The 18,677-nt window shown below is 32.5% G+C and overlaps 1 protein-coding gene across 1 annotated transcript in view; it reads left to right on the forward strand.

Annotated features, from left to right (window-relative positions):
* The window catches only part of CUNH12orf4 (chromosome unknown C12orf4 homolog), a 32,151-nt gene that overhangs the window by 5,439 nt on the left and 8,035 nt on the right, over positions 1-18,677 (forward strand). Inside the window, exons 4-10 of the mRNA XM_015500741.2 lie at positions 3,605-3,786; positions 5,032-5,131; positions 6,203-6,324; positions 11,406-11,512; positions 11,856-12,053; positions 12,850-12,978; positions 16,197-16,271. Of these exons, the coding sequence (XP_015356227.1) occupies positions 3,605-3,786; positions 5,032-5,131; positions 6,203-6,324; positions 11,406-11,512; positions 11,856-12,053; positions 12,850-12,978; positions 16,197-16,271 (913 nt within the window). The remainder of the gene's footprint in view (positions 1-3,604; positions 3,787-5,031; positions 5,132-6,202; positions 6,325-11,405; positions 11,513-11,855; positions 12,054-12,849; positions 12,979-16,196; positions 16,272-18,677) is intronic.

The raw sequence follows: 18,677 nt of genomic DNA on the forward strand, positions 1-18,677 counted from the left end.
ATATTTATACTGAAAAATGATTTACCCTTTATCTTAAATTCTAAATTTTTTTTCCTTTTTTTTAATTTTTATTATTAGTTGTTCAAAACATTACATAGCTCTTGACATATCATATTTCATACATTTGATTCAAGTGGGTTAATTAACTGTATATCTTGGCTTTCATCTGACTCTAAACCAGTAGTGGTTCACTTTGATTTACTTTTGTCTTCTTACTTTATTGTTGTTGTGTAGCTATATAATGCCATTGCTTTTCTATTTAATTAACATACACCATTTCATAAAGTCTAAGATGCCACACATGTCATTATTTTATTTACTAAGAAAGAAACCACCATCAGTTAAACTATGATAAAAAGCCAAGATGCCACTGAATATGATGTAAAGAAAAGACTCAAATATAACATTAGATTTATCAAGTAATCTTGTCAATGGAAAGGTCATTTCAGTGAATTGGTGAGAGCAGGAACTAGATTTTAGTGACTTTAAGAATAAGGAAGTAGAAAGAAGGAAGAATAGGAATCAATAACTCTAGAAGTTTGGCTATTTGAGGCACTTGCTAAATGGGAATACAGAGTCAGAGGTTTGTTGTTTTTGTTTTGTTTTTAAGATGGTAGAGTTGAAGTCTAGAAAATAGAATCCAGAACTCAAATGGAGAATTAACCTTAACTGAGAAGAAATATATATTTTTCATTAATGCAGATGTGAAGCAGGAAAGATATAAATTCCGAAAATTTTACTAATTGTAGTAGGAAGTTGATGATAGTCTCTTCTGACTGCTTCAACTTTATCTGAGAAATAGAAAGACAGATCATTTGTTTAGATGAGGTAGGGAGTAATGAGAGAATTGGGTTTTTGAGACAGAATTCTCCAAGGAATGGTGGGATTGTCAAGAATAATTGAAGGGCAAGTTAGAGTAGTCTGTTTGCCAACATGAACTTTGGAGTTTCATGATTTTTCTGTTGTGGCTTTCTAAGCCTTATTGCATGCAGAGAGAAGAAGAAGATTAGAGTTTTATTAGATGGGTAAGAAAGACAACATCAATGAAGAGAGTTGAGGATATTGGTAAGACAGTGGTTAAATGCTGAGCACAGAATGTAAGCTATATAGAGAATGAAGAGAATCTAAATGAGAACTGATGACTGATAAAATGAGCTGGTAGGAGAGTTTATGGAGTAAAGGTCCTGATGAGGTTTAATACTCAATTACTTGGGAATAATTGAGTGAAAAATCTTGGTCAGAGCATATAATCAGAGACTTGAATGTTTGAATTTTTAAAGTTAACCTGTTATTGATGAGAAGACTATGTTAGTCAGCTTTCCATTACTATTAACAAATTTCTGAGATAATCAACTTATGAAGAGAAAAAGTTTGTTTGTGCTCACAGTTTTAGAGGTTTCAGTCCAAGATTGTTGGCCCCATTGCTTTGGGCCTGTGATGAAGCAGCATATCAAGGCAAGAGAATATGGCAGAGCAAATCTCCTCACCTCATGGCAAGGAAGAAAAGGAAGAGGCAAAATAGAAAAGGAAGAGGAAGAGATAGGTATTCCACAGTCCCCTTCAAGAATACTCCAGATGACCCCAGGACCTCCCATTAGGGCCCACCTATTAAAAGTTCCATCCCCTTCCCATAGCACCACCTTGAGTCAAGCCTTTAATATGTGGGCTTTTGGAGGATGCTCAAGATTCAAACTAAAGCAGTTACTGAAGGGTGGCTGAGATGGAGTGGAGAACTTAAGAAAGATAAGAGTTCAGGGTGTAAGAAGATGGAACATTGAATAGGTTGTCCATAAGGACATCCGAGTGGGCCAGGTTGATACAGGATTTGAGACAGAGAGGAAGACTATGAACTTAGTGCCAAAGCTTTAAATTAATAAGAGACAGGTGGATGGTTTTTATAATAATGACCAAGAAAGTTAATCAGTGCTGAATGGTGTAAACCTCAAAGAAGCCAGGTTTTGTGCCTGAGGTTGGAGGTTGAGATTGGCAGTGAATAGTTTTCTTTCTGCAGGTACTCAGTGCTTCATTCCTCTCAGCAATCACATTCCAATTCCTGGTATCACCTCTCTTGAGGGAAGGGCATAAATTAGATCAAGGAAGGACTGTGTAGTGTTTCCTGTGTAGGCAGCTTCTGATTCAGGCTTGTGCTAGGCCGGGTTTAAAATAGGTATTGCAGGTTTTTGTAGTTAGATGACTGGGTTAATAGAATCACCAAGTATCTGGTGTTATGTGTGGCCAGTCAGATCCCAATGATCTTGCACTGGCTCCTTCCTGTACAGTTTCAGCCTGACCCTGAAGTGAATTTTGACCAGAGGATGAGTCACATGGGCTGGTTATAATTCCTAGAGCAGAGCCTGGTGGAAAGAGGCATAGAGGAAATGAAATCTGAGTTCTAGGTTCGGCTAGTCCTCTTGAACTCCTCCTGTCTGCTGAGGCCTTTGTCTGAGGGATAAGTGAATGAGAACAAAGGATAAAGTTTACCCATTAATTGGCAAAGTTCAAGATACCTGTTTCTATGATTTATTCATTTGCTTTAAGTTAAGTTATGACTCTCAGTCATCTTACATTTTAGTTTTAGTATATTCATTGATAAGAAAAGGGAAGAATTGTGATTTTTTAAAAACAGATATCTGTTTGCACAGATCAATGATGGAAAAAACACCAAACTGTTTTATTCTTACTTTGCCATTAAATTGTATGGTATTTGACAAGGTACTTCTCAACCTATAAGCTTCTGCATTGTGTCTTGCATGTATTGAGGTGACTGTCTTTTTGTGATGGGCATCTTTTTAAGTATATAAAAGAAAGCATATTACTGTTTTTAAAATGAACATAAATGAAAAGATCAAAACAAGACCTTTATCTTTACATAGACATGGGTGAATTAGGTATTGAAGGTTAATAAAGGTTAATGTATCACAGCTGACTACATAGGTAACTTCATTTTCTAAATATACAACCTATAAATACTTTGTAGAGCACATTTAAAAAAAAATTTTTTAGTTGTTGATGGACCTTTATTTTATTCATTTATTTATATGTGGTGCTGAGAATCAAACTAAGTGTCTCACCTGTGTGAGACAAGTGCTCTACCACTGAGCCACAATCCCAGCCCTGTAGAGCACATTTTTTAATAATAAAAAGCTTTTCTCACTATATGATTAGTACATGAAAATTATTATATCATAAAAAATAAAATAAAGGTCACCAAAAGTCCCATTGTCCTGAAACAGTCACTATTATCATTTTGTTGGTCATCCCTTTGTGTGTGTGTGTGTATGTGTGTGTGTGTGTGTGTGTGTGTGTGTTTGTGATTTCATAGAAATGGAATTATAGCATACTTTTTTTTTTAATTTTGGAAATTTGTGTACCTTCCTCCCTTTTAGTGCCTCATTTCTGTTCCCAGATAGCTCAACTTAGTTTAAATTTCTCCATGTTCTTTCTGTTCTCATTCTATTTATATATCTACACATATATAAATAGAGGGTCTTTCTGTTCTTGTCTGGTATACAAAAATGGAGCTGTAATATACATACTTTTGTAGAACTGTGTTAAATAAAAATTCTGCGTTATGATTGAGGAATGTCTGTGTATCATCTTATAGAGTACATTAGAGCATGCAAGACCTGAAGAGCCCAGCTGGGATGAAGATTTTGCAGATGTATATCATGATCTAATACATTCTCCTGCTTCTGAAACTCTTCTAAATCTGGAACATAATTACTTTGTTAGTATCTCAGAACTGATTGGTGAAAGAGATGTGGAGCTGAAAAAATTAAGAGAAAGGTATTTCACATTTCTTGAATATTATAATGTCATATATGATGACCTACAGAACAACTTGTTTTCATATTTTATAAAATTAAAGGATAAAGTAGAAAAATGCTTTAATATTAGAAATCAATTTTCTTGTATATTTAAATGTGTAATTTCAACTGGGACTGTCCTTATAGACTTAGAGAACTTCTCAAGTGATTTATATAAATAAAATGTGCTGGCATTACATATTCTTATTTGTAACAAGAGGAATAGATTGAAGGCTTGCTAGTGAAGGCCTACTTTACTCTGAGCACTGTGCCCTGTCTTTACCTTTATCTTTTTTTTTTTTTTTTTACCTTTATCTTTACCTCAACCCTACTGTTAAAGATGAGAAAAATCTTGGCTTAAATAAAGTAAGTAACTTGTCCAAGGACAGATAGAATTTTAAACCAAGGAATCTTTAACTCCAAAGCTAGTAATCACTGTACCTTGTATCCTAGTCAGAACTTTCTCTTCATTGCCCTGATCTAAGTGCATGGTCTTTTACTTCATTTCATAACCTTATTTACATTAAGAAGAAAAAAATAATACTCACATTATTCAAAGAAATTTTAGTCAGATTTGAATCCATTCTATAGGGATACTTAATACAGTAGGAAATGATGCCTTTATGGACCACTGTTTCTTCAGAGTGAGTATAAAGCTGCTAGTATTATTGATTTTAAATCATGGCTTTCCAGACTACCTCCTCATAATTCTATATATTGTGATATGAGTCAGATAGAAATAGATAGAAATACATATTTTTTATAAATATATAATATGGATGAATTTAATTTATCACAGTTTATTTAAATTAAATCAATTTACTTAAACCATTGATTAACTTTTCCTCTAAGAAAAATCAATCTTGATTTCTACATTCTTAAATTATCATTAGATAAGTATACTACATGCCTTTTTAAAGGTAATTTTGTGACTTAACATTTTGACTCTTAGAACCTAGTTGGCAGTTTCTGGATATAATATAGGCAAACTTTCAGAACTTGAAGTCATTTTAGTTCATATACAAATAAAAAGAAAATCTATTTAAGCTAGAATTGCATACTATTTCTTTGAGAATTTCCAAGGATTCAGGGCACTTTCAGGTATTATAATTCCCATTCTTGGACATAATCCTATGAAATAAAAGTTTTATTTTCACTTTGTGAATCAGGAGTGGTCTTGAAATTTGATGAATATACTTACCTGATTTGCTAATTTATGTTTTAGACAAGGTATTGAAATGGAAAAAGTAATGCAGGAATTGGGAAAATCACTGACAGATCAGGATGTAAATTCACTGGCTGCTCAGCATTTTGAATCTCAGCAGGTGAGTGAAATATAAGAGCTTTTAGATATGTAGTTGTGTTTTCCTTCCTTCCTTCCTTCCTTCCTTCCTTCCTTCCTTCCTTCCTTCCTTCCAGGGATTGAACCCAGAGGAGCTTAACCATTTAATCACATTTCCAGCCCTTTTTTATATTTTATTTAGAGACAGGGTTTTGCTGAATTGCTTAGTGCCTCACTAAATTTCTTTTTTTTTAACATTTTATTTTTTTAAGAGTTGAATTATTTTATTAGCACAGAAAGGCAATTTTCATATTCATGTCCTACTTTGTTAAGGTTTTTCCACAAATTTTTTTTTCTTTTTTTAATTTATATATGACAGTGGAATACATTACAATTCATATTACACATATAGAGCACAATTTTTCATATCTCTGGTTGTATACAAAGTATATTCACACCAATTCGTGTCTTCATACATGTACTTTGGATAATAAGGATCATCACATTCCACCATCATTTCTAATCCCATTCTCCCTCCCTTCCCCTCCAACCCCTTGCCCTATCTAGGCTTTGTCTATTCCTCCCATGTTCCTGCTCCCTATCCCACTATGGATCAGCCTCCTTATATCAAAGAAAACATTGGGCATTTGGTTTTTTGGGATTGGCTGACTTCACTTCGCTAAATTTCTATAGCCAGCTTTGAATTCATGATCCTCCTGCCTTAGCTTCCCAAGCCACTAGGATTACAGGCATGCATCACTGTGCCCAGCTTACTTTTTATTTATTTATTTAGTCACTGTAGTATAGCAATTTTTTTAAAATTTTTTATTTGTTCTTTTTAGTTATACATAAAAATAGAATGCATTTTGAAATATTATACATACATGGAGTATAACTTCCCATTCTTTTTTTTTTGCATTACAATTCTTATTACAAATATATACCACAATTTTTCATATCTCTGTATATAAAGTATATTAACACCCAATTCTTGTCTTCATACATGTACTTTGGATAATGATGGCCATCACATTCCACCATCCTTGCTTATCCCCTGCCCCCTATTTATTTTTTACATAAAAAAATTAACCAGTTGGCACATTTTCTCTTTTAGGACTTAGAAAATAAATGGTCAAATGAATTAAAACAATCAACGGCCATCCAAAAGCAAGAATATCAGGAATGGGTAATAAAACTTCATCAAGATCTAAAAAACCCCAACAACAGTTCACTCAGGTATTAGTCATGTGTTGTTCTTATTCATATAAAAGTCTATTGTTAGTAATAGTTTATATTTACTATAAAATTGAGCCTTGTTACTTGTATATATTTTAAGTTAACCACATTCAAGATAATTTTATGCTGTTATTCTCCATCTTTTATATAGACACTAAATGTAGATTATTTTGGAGCCAGGTGAGTGGTAACTAATTGGTCTAAAATAGTGATTTCACCTCTAGAACTTTAGCTTTCTAAACCTTTTAATTGTGTATACCTAAATACTACTATCTTTTATTTTTTTTAAATTGGTTTTGCTCAGTGCAATTAGCTTGCCTATGTTTCACTTATATTCTAAAAAGAGAGACTGACCTGTAAATTAAACAACACCATGTAGATTAAGATGTGCAGAAATAGAAGCACGTACAAGGTACAGAAATGTTAGGGGGGGGTTCATAATTTATATCTTGTATATCACATGTGGCCTAAATAAACTGTTTCACGTATTGCCCTAGAACTTAACCATGCCTGAATTACTTACTAGTTGTATGTACGTATTTTTGAAAATTTCTTTATTCTTTGAAATCCTAAAGTACATTAAGCTAGAAATACATTAAGAAAAATACAATAAACCTATTTACAGAACATGCTAGTATATGTTGTAAACATTTAAAAATAGCATTTTATTTATGTGATGTCAGTCTCCCACTAGTTTTGCTGTTATGGTTTGGTAATGAGTGTCACCTGAAAGCTCCTGTTAATGCGGGAATATTCAGAAGTAAAATGATTGGATTGTGAGATCTGAGACTAATTAGTGTATCCTAATTTGAATGGACTGTCTGGATGGAAATTCTAGGAATGTGGGGCATGGCTAGAAGAGGTATGTCGTTGGGTGTGTGCCCTGGAAGGGTGCATCTTCCCTGTGGTCCCCTTCCTCCCCAGTCTGCTTCCTGACACTACTATGAGCTGAGCAGCTTTCCTTCAGTGTGCCTTTCCCCCATGATATGCTGCCTCACTTGGACCTAGAGCAATGAAGTTGACTATGTATGGACTCAGACCTCTGAAAGCCTGAGCCCCAAACTAACTTCCTCCTATAAGTTGTTCTTGTCAGGTACTTTGGTAACAGGAACTAACTAAAACACTTGGATTGAAAGCAAGAATTATGTCTGTTTTGTTTGACTGTTTGTTAAACCACTATATACCAACTCCTTGCCAAGTATTTAGCTTTTGGCACTAGCACATAGGACATGCTCAGTAGATATTTATGGAATGTATAAATTGACAGATGGATAGATTATCAATGAACTCTTCCCTGGTCCCTATATCACTTCTTACGTACTAAAACTATGTTATAATCTTTCATTTGCTTTATTGTTTTTCCCAAACTCTTGGTTGCAGTCTTCTAGAAACAATCCTAGATCCTCACTCTCCAACCAACCTTTTAAAAACAACAATTAAATAGACTAGAATAGAGTTGAGAAAGGAAAAAATGCCAGAGTGCATATGCTTTTTGGGATACATTTATGTCGTTCTGGGTATTAGTGGTTCTTTCCTTTTTTAAAATATATTTTTAGTTGTAGATAGACAAATACTTTTATTTTATTTTTATGTGGTGCTGAGGATCGAACCTAGTGCCTCACACATTCAAGGTGAGCATTCTACCTCTGAGCCACAACCCCAGGCCCAGTTCTTTACTTTTTATTATCTTTTAGTCTTCTGTTCATTTATTTATCTATTTACTCTGTGATAGACATTTAGGGCATAGGTTGGGGCAATTATAAAATAAAGCCACTAAAACCAGTCATGTACAGGTCTTTGTATACACATATGTTTTTATTTCCCTTACATAACTATCTAGGAGTGTGATTTCTAGGTCATATGGTGTTTGTTTATCTTCATAAACAACTGCCAGACTGTTTTCCAAAGTGTTTGTGTGGTTGCGCATTCCTCCCACTAATGAATGAGAATTCTAGATACTCCACATATTTGTCAATACTTGGTATTACTATTCGCCATTCTAGTAGTTGTATCTCAGTATAATTTTACTTGCATATTCCTGATGGCTAATGTTGTTGAACATTTTTTCATGTATTAATTTTCTATCTCCTTTGTGTTTTCTTATTGAGTTGTAAGAGTTCTTTAAATATTCTGGATACAAGTCTATCTTCAAACAGATATTTTATAAATATTCTCTCCTATTCTATGGCTTGTCTTTTTTTTCATTTTCTTGATAGTGTTTTTCAAAGAGCACATTTTTTTAAAAAGTTTTTTAAATTTTTTATTTATTTGTCTTTTTGCAGTGCTGGGGATCAAATCTAGAGCCTTTTGCATGCTAAGCAAGCACTCTGCTTCTGAGCCATTTCCTCAGCCAACGTTTTTCATTTTACAGTTTATCAGTGCAGTTTATCACTTTTATTTTAAATTAAACACTTTAGTTTTTCAGGGTAATACTAAGGTACAACAAAATTAAGAGGAAGGCACAGAGATTTATCCCCAATCCACATATATGTATCTTTCCTCATGTCAATATTCCCCAGAAGAGTGGTATGCTTGTTGTAATTGAGAACCTATTTTGACATATCATAATCAACCAAAGTTCATCATTTACATTTGTAAACAATGCACATTCCTGTTGTATATTCAGTGCATTTCGACAAATGTATACTGACCTCAAGCCACATGGCAGTATCAGAATCTTTTGTACTCTGCCAATTTATCAGTTTTTAAGTAGTTTGTCTTATCTAAGATATTTTTGCCTAATCCAAGATCACAAAGATTTTCTCCTATGTTTTCTTCTAGCAGTTTTGTAGATTTAGGTTTTACATATAGGTCATGATACATTATTTCATTATATATGTTATATACATGTATGACATATATCCACCAGTATATATGTATCTGTATGTATGTATATTGGTCTATAGTTTTTTATTATAATATCTTCATTTGATGTTGTTTTCAGAGTAATGATGGAATTATAAAATGAGTTATCTGTGATAATCAAATATGTTATTTCAAGTATTTTCATGTTTTCTCGTTTTGCTAAAATACCCTGTCTGTCCTTATATTTCATCTACTTCTTCCACTAGATCTTTTAACATATTAATCATAGGTATTTGAAAATCTCTTTCTTTTAAACTCAATATCTGTGTTATCTCTAAATTTGTTTCTGTTGATTGCTTTATTTCTTGACAGGGAGTTTCTTTTTCCCCCTTGCTTTTCAGGGTGTCTTTCCTCCTCCTGCTACTCCACCTCCTCCTCTTCAACATCTTCTTCCTCCTCTTCTTAACTCTCTCTTCCTTTTCCTTTTTTTCTGAATGCTAGATATGTGGGTAAGACCAAGGCAAATAGTATTACATTTAGAAATGAACAGGCCATGAATATGAAGGTTGTACAGATCTTATCAGCAGTTGAACAGATTTTCGTTTTTATTGTGTCTCAGTACCTTTAATACCCAAAGGGCTTCTTTTTCTATAGTAATAGTCTAAAGCTATTTTATGCTTGGATTGGAAGTTGGAGTTCTAGAAGATTTTTTCTGTGATTCTGATCCATCCTCAGTCTGCATGCCTGTGCCACAAAATGGAGTCCTTCTATGTACCATTGCTCTTCCTCTCAGCAATGTATTGTTTTTGCTTGTTACTTGGCACTGGGCTCATAATTCAGGGACAGGGGCAGTCACTTTGTCCATTTGTTGACCAATTCTGTTATCTTTGTCCAGTTCTAGTCTTGAGCAAATTATATATATCTCAGCCTTAGATATGGGATGTTCTAATGACTCTGACTCTACCCCCAGGAGTGTTCTCTTGTCTCCTGCTGCAAGTCTTTTTGTGGAAGCACTTGGTGGAAAATTTTTGCAAATACGTAAGCCTGTGGCTCCTAACTATTACAAATCAACATGCTTGGCTTTTAAGAAGCTATAAAATTTTATTGATTTCTGTTTACTTCCTTGTATGACAGCAACCTATTCCAACCATGTCGTGACAAAGATGAAACTGTATCCCATCTCTCCTTGGAGGGGCATGTCACATTTTGGAATTAAGTTTTCTTGGATGTGTTGTTACTTCCAATCTCTGATAAGCTTCATAAATTATCTGACTTTTTGTTGATATTACAGTGGGGATAATATTTTCTTATGACTTTCTACCTTCTAAGATGGGAATATTTATTAATATAAATTTATTTCTTAGTTTTTACTGTATTTATTAATGAAATCAGTCAGTAAGATTAATGAGGCAGTTTGGATTAACCCCAAATTTTAGTCGGTAGAGCAGATGACTCATGTATACATTTACCCTTGAAATTTGAATTGAATAGTTATACAAGTTTAACTTCTTTTTGGAAACCTTTTCAGGAAATATAAAGAACACAGCAGACTAAAGAGAGCATTTTGTGGGAATAAAATGTTGGAGGTTAAAAAAGACAAGAAATGATTAAAAAAATAGAGGATGCAGATACATTAAAATAAGATTCATCTTTTTTATTACTTATCTGTGTTATAATTTTTATTGCCATCACAATGTTTCATTGCCCCTCCCAACACCTTTTTTTTTTTTTTCAGCAGTACTGAATATTAAACCCAGGGCACTACCACTGAGCTACATCCCCAGCCCTTTGTATTTTATTTTGAGACAGGATATCCCTAAGTTTCCCAGGCTGACCTCAAACCTGTGATCCTCCTGCCTCAGTCTCCCAAAGTAGCTGGGGTTACAGGTGTGCACCACTGTAACCAGCTTTCACCTGTTTTCTAATTTTGCCTACAGTTAACCTTGGTATAAGTTATATCATGGATTTTAAAATAGGCATAATGTGATTTGAATGTTAATAAGCTAATAACTTAAGAAATTTTAAGTGGTAATATGTTCATTGATATTTTAATGATTGATAAGAATTATCTAAATTACTTACTGTAAGGAAATGAAAGAACAAGTGGAAATTTTAGAACCAGTTAGTGCTTAGAGTCTTACTTGTCATCATTGGTTAAAGATGGTTGAGAAATAATTAAGCACTACTTTCAGCAGTTCACTTTTCTCTCATAAAGTTCAAGAAAAGTTTTTGACAAATACCTAAAGAAAGAAAATCAATAATTTTATTAATTTCAGTGAGGAAATTAAAGTTCAGCCAAATCAATTCAGAGAATCTGTGGAAGCAGTTGGAAGGATTTATGAGGAACAGAGAAAGTTAGAGGAAAGTTTTACTATTCACTTAGGTAAGTATTTTAAATTCGTTGCAGTTATTATTTATTGATACTTCTGAATTTTACTTATACTCTAAAAGAAAAATCCTTAGTGTACCTATGTTATCTTCAATTCCAAATTGTATCGTGCTCCAAGAAAGCCTATAGTTTGTTGGCTGTAGGATTTTTGTTTTAGTCTAGACATTTTTTTCAGATAGATTAAATTACAGTAGTTATTAAAATGAGAAGTTGCAAAGCCCATTTTTAATCATTATTTGTAGCAAAGACTTATTTTTGCCATAGAGATTTGCATCCTGTTATACTAGATTTCTGTAGTTATTTAAGTTTCTTTTCTGAGACTGTTGCCTACCCCCAGGAGCCCAGTTGAAGACCATGCATAATTTGAGATTGTTGAGAGCAGACATGCTGGACTTCTGTAAGCATAAAAGAAACCATCGAAGTGGTGTGAAACTCCATCGGCTCCAAACAGCACTGTCACTTTATTCTACATCTCTCTGTGGTCTGGTTTTACTAGTAGATAATCGAATTAATTCATATAGTGGTATTAAGAGAGGTAAGTTGACATTATTCATATTTATTTCATTAAATACAATTCTTATAAAGAAAGGAATTTTGGAAAAACTGTATCTTTTTAATAATCCCAACAATCAAATAGACCAAACAATAAACATAGCTAGTCATAACTATTTTAGATTTGTTTCATACCTAGCACTGGTAGAATGCCTCCTGACATTTATTCTTTCTTACAGTTCTATTACACTGTATATGATACTCTTTTAGGATTCTTATTTCAGGGTAAAACAAGAATAATAAGCAAGATACAAATGTATTTTTCAATTTAGAAGCAGATATTTAGGGAATTTAGTTCATCCATTTCTTTCTTCTTTTAGTATTCTACCTCTTAAATGTGCTATGTGAAATTCTTCCTAGTAGTATACCTCACTTCTATAATTATTTCTAAACTTTTGAATATATAAAATATATGGAATTTTACAGTTGTTTTTGGAAGAGGCTTGAATAGAATTTATTGTTCATAAATGGAAGAACCTGCTTGTATTTTTGTAGCATTTTGGAGTAGATTGTGATCAACATATCTGTTATTTAAAGAAGACTTCCAATTATATTAAAATTTCTTTATCTACTAATTGTTTACTCTTTTGACTGAGAGGTTAAGTTTCTGATTAAAACAAAGTTGCTATACCATAACTTTATGGTTATCATAAGAAATTACAAAAAATCATACTCAGCAATTTCATTTTCTATTTTTCTTAGATCTAATTATCTATAAGTAAATATTAAATATTTAATAGTTCACATTTAGAAGTTTGTCAATGTTTGGGGTCCTTTAGATTTTGCCACAGTTTGCCAAGAGTGTACCGACTTCCATTTTCCCCGAATTGAAGAGCAACTGGAAGTTGTCCAGCAGGTGGCACTTTATGCTAGAACACAGCGCAGGAGCAAGTTGAAAGAAGCACATGGTCAGTAGAACTCAAATCTTTAGAACTCACTGTGTGTGTGTGTGTGTGTGTGTGTGTATGTATGTATGTATGTGTGTGTCTTCATACATGTACTTTGGATAGTAATGATCATAGTGTGCTTTGTCCCTAGTCACTGGTCACTGTAATGGCACAGGGGTTATCAGTAAAATCATATAGAAAATGATATTGGTAGAAGTTGGAGTAAGAAAATTAAGAACAAATTTAAGATCTTCAAAAGTTTGAATTCTGTTCTTAGTTTTCTCTTTTTTAAAAATGATTTTCTTTAGTGAAAACCATTTTTAAATTTCAGTACTATAGTTATACTTGAAGGAAAAAACTGTTAAGTTACAAAGAACTAATTCATATAGTGGTATTAAAGCAGTTCAGCTGTTCTTTGATTGAAATATTAAAATTTAAAAAGTAGTTTTTTTTACAAATTGGTGCCATAAGTTTGTTTTGTTAGGAGCTGAATATTAACGTAATAGTCATTTCAAAATACTTGTAAGGTGTGTTTATCTTATTTCTCTGACATTTCATATGATATCACACACATAAAATTATAACACATACTCCATTCTGACTCTATTGCGTGCACAACATTTTATTATCTCTTATAAAAATTCATTATTGGTGCTCAGGAAATAAAATATGGTAAGTTTTAAAGTTGGGGTTGCTCAAACCTTTAAATCTCCTGCTGATACTTTGATTATTTTTTTTTTGTCCCTCAAGTGTTTAAAAGAAACCCTTACAATACTTAAAGTAGATACATTTTGCATTTTCGTAGTAAGCAGAGAGGTATATTATACCTTTGCTTGGTGTCTTTGTTTCTTTCCTATAAATGTAGAATTCCTTCTTTTCTCCTAAAGCTAGAATAGGGCATCTAGTCTTAACTTGATCTGCATTCACTATAGTTTCCTTATCGATTCAATATACTTACACAGTGTTTTAGTCATTTTTTAAATAGATAAACATTCACAAGATTCACATTTCAAACTGTGCGAGAGAGCGAGCAGTGAAAGTCTTCCTAACTCTGTCCCCCGGCCATCCAGTTTCCCTCTCCAGAAGCAGCCAGGGCTAGCTTATTTGTAACATACAGACTTAATGTTTATGTATATATAAGCACATGTATGTGTACTTTATATAATTTATATGATTTCCTCTTTTACACAAATGGTAGCTTTATATACACACTGTTATTTGCTTTTTGTATTAAATAATTTTGGAGCTCATTCATATTAGTCCATAAAGATTATTCTCATGTCTTTTTGCTATTTCATAGTATTCCATTGCAGGATATCCTATTAACCAGTCCCTTATTGGTAGACATTTCATTTATTCCTGCTTTTTAAATTGTAAGTAGTAATGCACAAATAACTGTGCATATGAATCATTATGATGTGTATAAGCAGTAAGCACATCTATAGAATAGATACCTAAAGAAAAATTTTTGAGTTAAAGTGCACATATAATAATAATTTTTACAGCATTGGCAATCCCCATAGCAACTCTATCAGTTTATATTCCCACTAATGGTAACTGTGGCTTTGCTGTAGCAATATGTGTTTTATGTGTCAAAGCCAGGCTAAATATTAGGAAGTCAGTATAGAAGTGTATCCTAAAACAGGACCTTTCAGAAAATGTCCTCTGGTTCTTCTATCATCTTCTTCCTCCGTCTCATTCAAATCAGAAATGATGTGATCGGAAACATTTTAATATTATTCTTAGTAAAACTAAAAACATAAAGATTGAGATCATGATAGGTATGGGAAAAGGAGGAAGATTCTAAGTATGAGAGATAGAAAATATGCAGTAAATGACAGGAAGTTTTTAAACCACCTATGGTTAAGGCAGTGCATGTATATCATGGTATTATTTTGTTCTTGTTCAAGCAACTACTTTGTGGTTTAAGTGAGTCAGTGAAGCAAGTAGGTTTATAAAAGACAACTTTCTTAAAGGAACCTGCATGTTATAGAAGAGCTTTGTGAAAATACTTCCTCTGACTCTTCTGACCATGCCTACCTATATCCTGTGGTGGAATGCAATAGACATCATTATCCAAAGAACATGTATGAAGACACGAATTGGTGTCAACATACTTTATATACAACCAGAGATATGAAAAATTGTGCTGTATACATGTAATAAGAATTGTAATGCATTCCGCTATCATTTATTTTTTTTTAAACTCAATTAAAAGAAGTATTGAAAAAAAAGTTTACATCCTGATAACACAAATACTTGTTTATTCTAAGGCATTCCATTGGTTTTCTTACTGTGGTTATTATATATTATCAACCTTATAATTCTACAGTCCATGATAGGTAAAATTCTTTTATGTACATTTTATATGCATTTTAAAAAATAAAAATAGCCATCTTCTCAGTATTACTAAACAAAGTATTACCCATTAAAACTGGAAAAGGGGATTGGAGTATGAAGTGTTTTCATATTTACCTAATAGGAGTTTTGTTGGTATCAGGCTTTCAAAAAACCTACTAAATGTCTGAAAAAAGAAGTTCTGTTTGAAATAGAGTCTCACATATTTCTTTGAAGTTAATTGTGTGTAGTGTCAAATAAAAATAAATTTCAGGAATGGGCTGAGTAAAAGTGATTCTTGGTGCTACAAGCCATTTATTTGTAGTCCTGAACAAGTTATACCAACAACAGTGACTCATGTTCTAAAAATACAGATGGCCACTCCACAGCTATCTAATGAAGTTATTTTATGTGTAGTTAACCTAGTGCCTTGAACCTTCCAGATGAAAAATAAACTTTTGGAAAGTCTGATGTGGTTAAGACTATAGGATTTAGGATATGAGTATGGGGGGGGGGGGTTAAGATCCAATTTTACCTCTTATCTATGCATATTTGATTAAGGTACTTAACTTAATCTAAGCCTATTTCCTCAGGTATAGAATAAAGATTGATCTGGGAGTTCAATACAGTGGTAGATGCTTAGCACTCACAAGACTCTGAGTTCAATCCTCAGCACCAAAAGGAAAGAAATGAAAATAGTAATCTTACCACCATCTTAGGGTTTCTGATTATAAGGATATTGTGAGAATTAAATGAGGCCATCCATGTAAAACTTGTAATAGAATGCCTGGCACATAGAGATGCTTAGTAAATTTTTGTTGTTATTGTGCTTGTGAAAATAGTGGTGGTAACATGTTTCATATGTTATTATGTTCTTTCATGTTGCATCATCTTATGAATAGATTCTGGAAACCAAAATGGAGGAAGTGATGATAAGAATAAAAATACTGAGAGAAATTATTTAAATATTTTACCTGGTAAGTATAATTTTGTGTTAAATTACTATTTTCTTATAATCATATACATTAAAATTATAGATCTGAAGAATAAATTCTCATGGTATACATTATAAAGCATTTTCCAGTATATCACTTTAAAATGTTATTTTATCTATATTACATACTTTCTCAGATGTTCTCCAATGTAAATCTTTTTTATACTAGTAATGACTTTTAATTTGTACAAGAAAAATTGTTCAAGAAGTTCCATAATTTTATTATTATTTGCTATTTTAAATTTATATGTGGTGTCTTTGTTTCTTAAGAAATAAACCAATAGATTATTTTTGCTGTTAAGTATAAATAATAATACATAGAAATATAAATAGTTGAGCTAATAGAGAGAACATGGGTCATCTGTAGAATCTTATTTCCGTTTCCCCTTACCTTTTCCTGCTTTTCACTTCTTTTGTTTCCTTTGTTGTTCTTGAATTTTTTTTTTTAACAACAGGAATTCAGTCTCTCCCCCTCTTTCTGATTGAGTTCACTCTGATATGCTTAATAGCATTTTTAAGACAGGGTGTAATAAAGAAGTCCTATTTGTGTACTTTATAAGCAAAAAGTCTTTTAAACTAAGTGATAAATTTTACAGTTTCAGAAATAGCCATCTCACGATAGTATTCTATTCTTCTTTAAGGTAGTATTACATTTCCTACATTTCCTTCCCCAGATCTTTGACATGTGGGTCACATTACATTTATTTTAAGGAAATATACCCATTTTGTGTATTCATCTTGTCAGGTCCAGTCAGTTTGTGGTTATCAGCCTCTGAGTTTCCTTCCACTTTCAGATATCCTACCTCTGTAGATAATGTTAGAATCACCACATTCTGCTTCTTGCACTTCGTGGAACAGGAAACCAGTCTTCTCTCCAGGTGAAAAAAACCTTCAGTGAAGATTTATCATATTCCTTCTCATAGATAATAATTTAAATCATTCATATTCTCTGGTTTTCTTAAAATATTATCAATTTTATTACTAGTTCAGAGGTATCAGTATCTCTAGCTTTTTAAACTCAATTCTTTATTGGTATATTATTGCCAAATTAAGAGGATATACCATAAGTCTGATTTAGAAAAGGATAACTCAGATTTATGGTATATCCTCTGAATTATTAATTTTTTTATATATATACATATATATATGTATATATATATATGTATATATGTGTGTATATATATATAAAATATCCTACTAAATTATTGAGTTAGATGTTCTAATAGCACTGGAGCACTGGAGTTTCCATTGAGGTAAAGGATGCCTACACAACCAAGATATTTTCAGATGGAAAAAAAAAAAAAAAGAGCTAAATCACAAGTCATTTAAGATTTTTAAATTGTGAGGGAAAGCAGTTGTATTTATATATTTGTAAGTCAGTAGTAACTTACTTACTTTATCAAGATCTAAGTCTTTATATTTTAAATCATTAATTCTCACAACAACCTTGTAAGGAAAGCAGCAAGGCATTACTTTTCATATTTCATACACAGGATTTAAGATAATCAATAAATTGAATTGATTTTCCCAAGATCACTCACCCAAAAAGTCCTTAAAAACAAATCTCATTAACATCCAATCTAGTGTTTTTTCCCCTATATCATATTCATTTGGTTAGTATTGCCAGCTTTAGGACTGGCCCCCATTTTATTAATGGGTAAAATGAGACCAAGAGGGAAGTCATTTAAGGTCGAATAAAGCAGTGCCAGATTGGGGATTAGGAGCACCTGACTTGTCCACTAAGTCATCCTACCTCACTGCTGGACCACAGCCCATATTTAATGCTGTGACTTCCATCATCTGAATTCATAGTAAGAATTAAGGAGGTTATACACTTCATTGGGCCCAGAACAGTATTGTCTCATATAGTCCACCAGATTTCTGATAAGCAGACCGTGTCTTTCAGTGCCTTTCTGGGAAATCATAACTACTTTATTCCTCACCAATTTCCTTTTTACTTTCTCTTTGTCCATTTTATTTTGGTGTCTCTAAAATTCCCTTCTTTAATTTCTTTTTTCTTGTTCTAATATCTTGTTCAAGTTAAAAGAAAAAGAAAAAGACCTTTGCCTGAGGACTATGAAAGACATCTATGAGTACAGCTTATATATGCTAGTAACTAGTAATATTGAACATAATGCCAAAGTATATTAAGTACTTTTAAATATAAATATACTATGTCTTTAAAAGTAAAACCCTTGGATAATTACTTTAATACAAGCACAAGTGAAATTTGTGAGGTCAAGGGTTAATGTGAAGGACATATCAGGACTTCCAGGTACATACATTTGTAAAAACTCATGTTTTATATTTTATTTTTTTATAATGACAGAATGCATAGAAAATAAAAGCTGATGAGGTTTTCTTCTGTTGTTGTTGTTGTTGTTGTTGT

The sequence above is a fragment of the Marmota marmota genome, unplaced genomic scaffold (assembly GCF_001458135.2).
Source record: "Marmota marmota marmota unplaced genomic scaffold, marMar, whole genome shotgun sequence".
Classification (NCBI taxonomy): Eukaryota; Metazoa; Chordata; class Mammalia; order Rodentia; family Sciuridae; genus Marmota; species Marmota marmota.